The sequence below is a fragment of the Melanotaenia boesemani genome, chromosome 6 (assembly GCF_017639745.1).
Source record: "Melanotaenia boesemani isolate fMelBoe1 chromosome 6, fMelBoe1.pri, whole genome shotgun sequence".
Classification (NCBI taxonomy): Eukaryota; Metazoa; Chordata; class Actinopteri; order Atheriniformes; family Melanotaeniidae; genus Melanotaenia; species Melanotaenia boesemani.
In genome coordinates this window covers 38,815,583-38,826,493 of record NC_055687.1, presented here as the reverse complement: position 1 = coordinate 38,826,493, position 10,911 = coordinate 38,815,583, and the positions used below count along the sequence as shown (strand labels likewise).

At 40.6% G+C, this 10,911-nt stretch overlaps 1 protein-coding gene and 1 long non-coding RNA gene across 2 annotated transcripts in view; both read left to right on the top strand.

Annotated features, from left to right (window-relative positions):
- Nucleotides 1-3,653, top strand: part of ggctb (gamma-glutamylcyclotransferase b) — an 8,900-nt gene extending 5,247 nt beyond the window's left edge. Inside the window, exon 4 of the mRNA XM_041988201.1 lies at nt 2,533-3,653. Coding sequence (XP_041844135.1) covers nt 2,533-2,700 — 168 coding nt within the window. The 3' untranslated portion in view covers nt 2,701-3,653. The remainder of the gene's footprint in view (nt 1-2,532) is intronic.
- Nucleotides 3,654-6,087: 2,434 nt separating this feature from the next.
- LOC121641853 lies at nt 6,088-7,755 on the top strand. Its single transcript, XR_006010803.1, has 3 exons — nt 6,088-6,246; nt 6,509-6,837; nt 6,957-7,755. It is a non-coding gene; the product is annotated as an uncharacterized LOC121641853 (long non-coding RNA).
- The last annotated feature ends 3,156 nt before the right edge of the window (nt 7,756-10,911 follow it).

Genomic DNA, 10,911 nt, shown 5'->3' with positions numbered 1-10,911 from the left:
TGATGAGGATACATGTGAGGATGATGATGATGAGGAGGAGGATGATGATGAGGATGAGAATGATGATGAGGATACATGTGAGGATGATGATGATGATGAGGAGGAGGATGATGATGATGAGGATGAGAATGATGATGAGGATACATGTGAAGATGATGATGATGATTATGGGGATGATGATGAGAATATGAGAAGGAGGAGGATGATGAGGATACATGTGAGGATGATGATGATGAGGAGGAGGATGATGATGAGGATGAGAATGATGATGAGGATACATGTGAGGATGATGATGATGATGAGGAGGAGGAGGATGATGATGAGGATGAGAATGATGATGAGGATACATGTGAAGATGATGATGATGATTATGGGGATGATGATGAGAATATGAGAAGGAGGAGGATGATGAGGATACATGTGAGGATGATGATGATGAGGAGGAGGAGGATGATGATGATGAGGATGAGAATGATGATGAGGATACATGTGAAGATGATGATGATGATTATGGGGATGATGATGAGAATATGAGAAGGAGGAGGATGATGAGGAGGGCGAGGATGAGGGGATTATGGTGAGACATGATTTTAAGAATGATGATGAGGCTAAAAATGAGGATGATGATGAGGATGAAGATGGTGATAAGTGTCTAGTTCTTCTGCAATACAAAATGAAAAGAATGAAATAATAATAAGTATGGAGATCAGACATTTCTGTCGTGGTTTTCTCCGGCTAATAAAGACGATGTTCAGTTTGGATCTAATAAACTTTTAACGATCAGGCAGCGGCTCAGTCTGGATGGTGACAGCAGGTGAACGAACTTCGGTAGATTTCACTGCTGCATCCATAAATGTTCCTTTAGGTCTGTTTACACAACATTTCCCCCCTGTGTTCACGGGGCACGACAGCTGAATGAAAACGTGTCCGTGCAGGAGCACCAGAGACGATGCAGTGCGCATGCCAGGCCTCTAGCGGGCAGCGAAGCTTCAACGCCACACCCAGATGTGCACCGCCTCCTCATAGCACCAGAAAACAACAGAAGCGTTAGGTGTCGACAGCATTGTGGTGTAAACAGGGCCTTAAAGAGAGAAACGAGATCCTCCTCTGACTTTCTCATACTGAAGGCAAGAAGGATCATGTCTCCTGGGAAAGGAGGAGCGGGATCATCTCTCAAGTTTCAAGTTTTTTATTCGTCAAATTTAATTAATAATGTGGTTTTATAGTGCAACAAGGTCATTTTAAAAAGGTTTTTAATAAATATTGAAGCAGTCAGGCCCTCAGCTTGTTCCTATTCTTTATTTTGGCCCACTGTGTGTTTGAGTTTGACTCCCCTAGATCAGGGGAACAGAACTAGTCACCAGAACTGAGAGGTGACAACAGATTATGTCACTAACCATCAGCACTTCACTCTCACTGTGATGTAAAGGTGGTGGTGGTTTCTTTTCCTGTCTGTCTCACTCATGGGACCAAACTTTAAAATTCAAGCAGAACTTTCCAACTTTTCCAATGTTTTCTAAATGTTGCACTGGACTCACATTGATTGCATACCAATCACAACCAGTGTTTTCTAATGCTGATGCAGCAACAGTTTTAAGCCAGTTTTAAGCCAGGATGTTCAAATTTAAAGATTTGGAGGCTGAAACCCTAAATGGGTCATTTTACTTGTCAGCCTGTTATTTACAGGATGACCTTACAGCTGTGAGGGTTTGGAGTTAAACACATCACCAGAGTTAATAGAGTAGATCGTCATCACACATCAGCACTAATGTGTGCAGTGCTTCACACAGCAGAAATAAAACCCAGTAAAACAACTTAAAAACACCTTGTCTCACCATGAAAACTGGCTTTAAATGGATGTAAATAACTTTATTGTCAGCAGCAGCTGTGGACGACAGCGTTGAGGACCTTTGTACAGAGCCCTCTCTGCTCTGTGACGTCATGGCTGGATATGAGAACTTGTTTTGGTTTGTGTGAGGTCAACGGTGCAGCTTTCCATTCACTCCTGTCTGTTTATCTTTGAGAAGCAGCTGGAAAAGAGGTCTGGTGAGCTGACTGAGCGATTAGCAGCTGACAGTCGGGACCGTCTGTGCTGGGTTCACAGATCTGTACCAGACTGTTCCAACAGCAGATTCACACCTTTGTCTTCTGTTGCCAGCCTGATTGTTCCTCTGCTGTTGTCTGTCTAACCGGTTTCTCACATTAACTTTGGATTGTCAAACACTGGAGCTGGCAGCGTCCAGAGAGGTCCAGCGGTCCACAGCGAGATACTGGAACGCCGCAGACAGAAGGCTGAGGCTAGCTTCCTGATGCTAATATGCTACTGCTCTGTGGTGGCTCTAAACATGAATTTCCACAGCAGTTTTTGCTATTTCTTGATGAAATCCTGCTATAAAAGATGTAATATTTTTTTTTATAAAAGGCTCAACAACTTTTATTGATGGTTTAAAAGATCTTTAGGAGCATATTTTCCTTTTGCGGTGTTTGTTGTTATTGTGAGATTATGAAGTTTATTGTCATTAATGGCTGCAGGTAATTGTGATGGGAGCAGAACAGAACGGCTTGCCAAAGGACTACCAGGAGAAACTCCGAGCAATCAAGACCAACATGTATGAGGGTCCCCTTCCTGTGATGGCCGAACTGGAACGAGCCAGAAGAAGGGCCCAAGAAACAGTCAACTGCCGAGCTGATGCCTCGTAACCCAACAAAATGCAGTCCAGTACTGTAGCCGGCAAGTTCCTCTCAGCTCGCTGAGCCACGTCAGGGTCAAGGTCTGAGAGAAAAACTATGATAACTGCACACCAAGAGAATATCAACTTATATTCACCAGGACGGGGTGAAAATATCTCATCTTTAATAACAGCACAAGGGATTGTTGTTTTTAATCATTTATTACCAGAATGACCATGCAGGCTGTTTTTCCCTTTTCCTGAACAAAAATTAGTCCAATTCTTCTTGTTTCCCAAATCAGACCCAAAACTGGCAGAAAATTTAAAAGGAGAATCATGTATGGTTTTTTTATTTTAGTAAAACTAGAAATCCAACCTGTCGTCTCGACTTTCTTCTTCCCTACAGACTCTACTAACTGGCTGAAAGTTTTTGGGCAAACACATAAAGAGCTTTAGATGTTTTATAGCATTTCTCATGCTGATTGTTCTACAGTCAGTCATTAAAACTTTAACAAAGGTTAAATAGCAGTTTAAGCTTCTGATCTTTCAGTTTGTCTCCAGCTCTCCAACATTTACCCGAACAGCTGCATCGCTGGATTCTTCCGTTTCTAGGATGATTGCAGCAGAAAGTTGTGTTCAGGATAAAGAAGGTTTAAAGATGTCAAGATGAGTTTATAATGTGAGAAGTGAACATGTTTGTGAGAAATAAACGTACCTGTGATTATTCATATCCAGGACAAACCTTGCTGACCCCTGAAGGTCGTCCCTGTCACCCTCAGAAGACAGCCAGATGTTTAAACCTGTAACCTGTCCAGAGCAGCTGTCAGCATCCCAACGCTGGAATCAGGAAGCAGGATGGAGCTGTTTTCTACCGCCTGATAGAACATAGATGGGTTCAGCTCCCGGTGTCGCCAATTTCACACAAATAATTTCTGGCCTTTTTTTTCATTTCAACAAACTAGTTTATTTTATTTATTTGCTTTTATTCTTTATTTATGCATTTATTTCTATATTATTTATTATCTATTGGATTTTTTGTTTTTCATTTCCAGTATTTGATATTTAATTGTATTTGATTTTATTCCACAATTTTTTTCCTTTGTTAAAGTTTTATTGACTGTATTTATTTTGTTTTTTACATTTGTCAATAAATTCATGCATAAGGGGTTAAAAGCTGATGTCCCCCAGTTTGAGAAAGATGGGCCAGACAGGGCCAAATTGGCCATTTTGGAGACCTCTCCTGACCTATCTGTAATAAACCTCACTCATTTTGTTCTGCTTCACTTTAGAGTTGGCCATTGCACAATATCCCAAATCAGCCATCTAAGTGGTCTCCTTGGCTGCACCCTGTGGTTGCCTCTCAGTTTAATTACACTTAGACATTGAAAAACAAAAAAACACAACACACAAACAACTTCTGGGGGGCTTGTCATGTAGTACACGGAGGGCTGGGCTGCTAATGAGACCTTGCTCCCAGCACAATGTGGTCACTGCCCCTCAGTCTTTTTGTTTTTGTTTTTTTTAACCCTGTCTGTATGTTAGGACACTGGACAGCATCCTAACATCAGAGGTGGGTAGTAACGCGCTACATTTACTCCGTTACATTTACTTGAGTAACTTTTTGAAAAAAATTACTTCTATGAGTATTTTTAATGGCTTGTACTTTTTACTCTTACTTAAGTAAATTTATGAGCAAATAACGCTACTCTTCCACTACATTGGGCAAAAGTGGACTCGTTACTTCTCTTTATAACGTTTGTTTTTCTCCCGTGGATAACCATATGACCATGTTCCGCCAGTCAAATGTAGCAGCAATAATCACATGACTCCGTCTGACCTATCAGACGTACCCATGCTGCAACTTGCACGGAAACAAAATATTAGCGGCAGAAAGTATTTTCTTCCGAAGACGAAATATGGCGAAAAACTAGTGAAAAATGGCAGCAGCAAATGTCTGAATTGAATAAGAGGACACAACAGAAGACGGCGAAGTTGGCGAACATCCCTGGCCTCATATTCAAAGCATGTTTAGCTTGCGCAAAACATAAAAGAACAGCTGTGTAATGCGGTGTCTTCTGTGCCTACCAAAACAAACCCACATTTCAGCATTCAAAAACTCCACGTCTAATTTGAGGAAACACGTTGCGATAAGTATAACGTTATAGTTTTATTACATATCATTATCATTAGCCTACATATCAGTCATAATTCATCCAACAGTTCTTTCATCTGGGCTGCATCTAACGTTAAGGTTAGTACATCTAATAACCACATTAACAATAATAAAAAAGGCACCCATCACTAATGTTTTAAAAGTGTTATTGTTCTCATTGTATACTATTCATGCACAAGAAATATTGTAAGTTAAACCTTTTTTCAGAGGCGTAAATTCAGCACCAGTACATAAATCACACAACTAAAGTGCAACTACAACACACTATTTACCACTCTTCCCCTATATAAAACTTTATGACTTAATATGTTATACTTTGAAGCCTCATTTATATTTTTCTGTCAACAGAGGGTTCACACCGACAGCATGAAAAAATACACAGACCTAATTGAGTCCCACAGAAAACGAAGGTCCTTGACTACAAGTGAACCACCTGCAAAAAGTGCAAAGCTCTCCCTTCTCAAGCCCACAACGAGTATCCAAGGCAACATTTGATCATCTTGTAATCAGATTTGTCTGTGAGGCCAACTTACCTTTTTCTGTGGTGGAGACACCATCGTTTAAGACTATGATGGGAACAATACTGCCTAAGCATACAGTAATGACAAGAAAAACATTGTGCTCAAAAATACAGGAAGCTGCCAAAACAATGAAGAACACTATTATAAAAACGCTCAGTACTGTTAACTATGTTGCAACAACCACAGACTGCTGGTCAGCCCGACAGCGCAGCTACTTAGGAGTGACCTGCCACTGGATTCATGACAGCACCTTAGAAAGGCACTCTGCTGCACTGGCTTGTAGGCCTCTTAAAGGCTCACACACCTTTGATGTGCTTGCAGCAGCGTTAGAAGAGATACATTCTGAATATCAAATAAGAGATAAGGTGACAAGGACAACCACTGACAGTGGTTCCAACTTTCTAAAAGCTTTTCGAATATATGGCGAAGATGAAGAAGTCACCAATGAAGAGGAGGAGATGGACATCACCAATGATGAGGCATCAGAGGATGAGTGTGAGTCGGAGGTGGAGATCCAGGATGTCTCTGCTGTGTTGAATGATAATACAGGCCTTGAATACCAACTTCCAAGGCACCAAAAGTGTGCCTGCCATCTCCTAAACCTGATGTCTACAGTAGATGCTGCTGCCACGGCAGTGACCAATGACACATACAAAAGGCTGTCTCGATCTGCTTTTGCAAAGTGTTCTGCTCTATGGAACAAAACCAGTAGGTCAACCATGGCCTTTGAAATAGTGGAACGTGAATGGAAGCTGCAGTTCCTCCAACCAACTCAAACACGTTGGAGCTCCCTGTTCCTGGCTGTGGAGAGAGTTGTACGCATTCAGAAAGAGCAAGGAGAGGCAGCAATTCAGAATGTCTGCACAGCACTGAAGATAAAGATGTAAGTTGACTTATGACATGTTTTAAACACAGTTATGCATACAACCCATGGTTAATTCCACTGTTAATTCATTTAAACTGGTTTAGTCTGAGTTTAGTTTTAGTTTAATTCTGGTTTAGTACTGGTTTATTCTAGATTTAGTTTTGCATTCAATAAACTAGTTTGTGGAGAGCAAACTATTTCTGAGGTGGTCCTCTGTGTGAACAGTTTGAAAACCACTAAACTAATTTAATTTCTGATCTGTGTGGGTTTTTTCTTTTAGGTTTAATCCTGCTGAATTTGGATTTTTGGCTGAGTACACTGCTGTCATGAAACCTGTTGCCATGGCCCTCAACATCCTTCAAGGGGAAACGTCTGTGCACATGGGATTTTTGCTGCCAACACTTTACCAGTTGCAGGAGAAGCTAATAAGGCTGGAGTTATCCTGCAAAGTCTGAAGATCTCTAGTAGATGCCCTGCTCAATGGGATTCAGAAACGTTTTGGAGGCGCCATGGAGGACCCTGAGCTGATTGCAGCAGCAATACTCTTACCTCTTATACTCTTAAGATTTCGAACATTGTGGACAACAAAGGAGTGCATCTTAAAAGCTGGTATCTGTCTATATTTTTTGTTAATTTAAATTTGAGCTTGTAAACTCTGACTTGTCAGCTTTTGAAGTCCATGGTTAAGAATTGTATGCTGACCTATTTATTTTAAACAATTTCCGCAGGACTTGACTTCATTAGAAATCACCTAGACACAGACTCCGATGATGGCAGCACAAACAGCAGTCCCTCTGATGAAGATGACTTCTTTGCATCCATGAAATCAGGAAAACCACAAGCAGGAGAGCTGGAGAGGTACCTTTCATGTCCATCCTCTGAAGGTATGAATCTACTGCACACCTTTCCTCACATCAAGAAGCTCTCACTGAAACTCAACACTGGTCTTCCTGCATCTGCAGCCTGCGAGAGACTTTTCAGTCATGCAGGACTTATGTTTACTGCTAAACGATCACAGCTTCACAGCAAGAATCTTGAGAGCCAGCTACTGTTGAAGCTTAACCGTCAGTTCACTGAGTGAGAACAAGCACCACACATGCACAGACTCAAAAGTGGCATGTACAACAAAAACACTCCTCCTAGCACACACACACAGTGTCTTCTGTCATGTCCTCTTCTTCATATCAGACATTTGCCATAACAGTGTTGTTTTAATGTTATTTTCTGGTTGCCAAGCATGCTGAGCCATTTGGAGGGCAAAAGTTAATCAGAAGTTTGTTTTGTGACTTGGAATAGTTTGCAGGGTTCTCACATACAGTACATACAATATGTTGTATGTTTTTTGTTGCTGTTAAAAGCTTTTGTTTGAAAGCTTGTACAAGTTATTTATAAAGATGTCATTTATTTTGTTTTTTACTGATTGTTTAGTTTATTTTTGAAAATACAAGAATTTGCACATTTTATTTATTTTATTGTCTGATTTTATAAATACAAAGAAATAAATCCGATGTTACATTTAAACAGTTACTCAGTACTTGAGTAGTTTTTTCAATAAGTAATTTTTTACTCTTACTTGAGTAATTTTTTTAGGTCTACTTTTTACTTTTACTTGAGTAAAAATATTTTGAAGTAACTGTACTCTTACTTGAGTAAAATGTTTGGCTACTCTACCCACCTCTGCCTAACATACAGAGCGGTGGTCTGTGTGCCATATTTTGCCAGACAGATTTGCTCTACCAAGGGACACATGTTATATAAATGGCTTCCCTTGATGTCTGGAATATTTTATTATAATCTTATTTTCTTTTGTCTTGATATGCCAGTGCTGAACCTGGCAGGGAGACGGAGAAAGAGAGAACAAAAAAGAGAAAAGAGTTGTAATGTAGGCCTGATTGCTCCCAGATGCAGTCAATAATTACTGGAGTCCACACTAATCAGACTTGCATCCCTTATATGAAGTTCCTTCGGAGTCTTACACACTTCAAACAGTACAACAAAATCAATAATACAAAGCAACAACAATAATTCTGCCATATTTTGCTTCCACCCATGACACATGTAAAAGTGTCCACAATGTGGTTTGGCAGCCAGATCTGGTACAAGCTATATCAGCCCAGTACATTATTCTGTAGCCCCACAAATAGAAGTTGTTTCCATGTTGGGTCTTACAGAATTTACAGTTACCTTGTATTTATTGTAGGCTAATAATGAAACGTTGATCATCATAAATAAACAATTAGAATTTGTCTGCAGAACACAGCTCGTGGTGAGGCCTTGAAGTCAGACTGTGGCTGTTGCAGACTGGTGTTAGTCTTAGTGGGGTAATGCATTGACTCTTGTCACTCTTGTCATTTTCTGTCTAAGATCCTGAAAAAACAGTCGCTTCTCAACTTCATTCCCATTTATCCAATAATAATCTCTACGAGCCTTTTCAATCTGGTTTTCGCCCCCATCACAGCACCGAAACAGCCCTTATTAAAATTACTAATGACCTTCCCCTTGCAGCTGACTCCGGTTTTCTCTCCATTCTCATCCTCCTTGACTTAACTGCACTCAGTTCATAAAACTCAAATCTTTCACTTTCGACCCCTCCCCAGTCTCCACTGGTGTGCCCCAAGGTTCTGTCCTGGGGCCTCTTCTATTCATCACCATAAATTCATAAATTCAATATCTATTTCCACTGTTACGCGGATGACACCCAGCTCTACCTGTCCTGTAAACCTAATTCCACCTACCTCCCTCTCTGCCTGTCTCCTGGAAATAAAATCCTGGTTCACCACCAACTTCCTAAAACTGAACAGTAATAAAACTGAAATTCTCCTCATTGGCACCAAATCCACCCTTTTGAAAGTTAATAGTTTCCCCCTCACCATCAACAGCGCCTCAGTTTCCCCTCAGGTCAAGAGTCTGGGTGTCATCCTCGACAGCACCTTATCATTCACCTCACTTATCAATAACATCACCCGCTCAGCCTATTTCCATCTGCACAATATCAACCGTCTTCGCCCCTCCCTCACCCCCCACACCACCTCTATCCTGGTGCACAGCCTTGTCACCTCCCGCCTGGATTACTGCAACTCTCTCCTCTTTGGCTTCCGACAAAAATCCCTTCAGAAACTCCAAATGGTTCAGAACTCTGCTGCCCGCATCATCACCGAACTCCTTCCTTTCATCACATCACTCCCATCCTGCAAGAACTCCACTGGCTTCCCATTACGTACAGGATAGAATACAAGATCCTCCTCCATACATACAAATCCATACATAAACTCTCACCCCCTTACCTCTCAGATCTTCTCCACATAGTCACCCCTTCCAGATGTCTTCGCTCCTCCTCTTCTATCCATCTCTCTGTCCCTCCTGCCCGCCTCAGCACAAGCTCTGGAACGTTCTTCCTCCTGACCTCCGCAATCCCGACTCTCTCCTCACCTTCATTTCCAAACTCAAAACTCATCTTTTCAGCATGGTGTTTGTAACCTTGTTTTTAATCACTTTCTTGCCACTCTGCCTTTTATGTTTAGGTTTTTAATTGTGTTGTTTATGTTTGATTAGATTTTTTTCTAGATCCAGCTGCCTGCTCACCTATCACGCTCATTCTTAATGATCTGTCCAAATTGGGTTTGACACTGAATAAAATAATATGAATTGTGACCTATTCTTGTAACTACACACTGGAAACCTCCACATACAGTTTCAATTCATTTCTATTCTTAGACATCTATACTTGGAGAACTGCTCAAGTTAATGGAATAATGGGCGGCAAAGGCATGGCACCCCCTCCAGGATGTTCTGGGGTAGTGCAGGGTGGTGGCTCGGATCCAGGGGGAACAGGGGGTGGGAGGGCTGGGTTATTGCATTATTTATTTATTTATTTTTCTTCTCTTTTTAAATGTCTTGATTATAGTTTTGCAATTTAAAAAATGTAATCACAAATAAAAACTAAAAATAAACTATAATGTTCACCCCGGTGTACATACCATCTAAACACCCTATGACTGTTCCAGTTGGTTTTCTTTTCCTTTTTTTATCAACATGAACAGCCTGTTTCTTTTATGATTAACATTTAACATTTTAGTGAATTACGACTGCTGGCCCTACTAGATTTTTAACAGGGGCATGTTCTTGTCTTTGGTTTTTTAGGTGTGTTTTAGGCAGCCTAGACAACTGTTATTATACATTTTAATCCTGTCCTTTTCTCCCTTTTTTCCCTCTTCCTCTTTCCCTGCCAGGTTTGGCACTGACATATAAAGACTAAAGAAAATAAGATTAAATAAAAATAATAAAAATATCAAGGGCAACCATGTATGTAACATGTCTCCCTTGGTAGAGCAAATCTGTCAAGCAAAATATGGCACACAGACCACCGTTCTGTATGTTAGGATGCTGGACAGGACAGGGTAAAAAAAAAAAAAGAAAGAAAGAAAGAAAGAAAAAAAACATTTCAGTGAATTTTCCCAAGACACCATATTGTCACATTGTACATAAACATTGGTTCAGTCAAAATATCCCACTCGAACATGACAGCAAGGCAAGTTTATCTGCAGCCGGATCCAAAGACGGGCGATTCAAAAAGCTTTACAGAATACAAGAAGCATAATTTAACATTTAAAACAAAAGAAAAGGGAAAAAGAACACTGGATGAAAACAGGATTAAAACATGATCCAATTTAAAGCTTCCAGCTT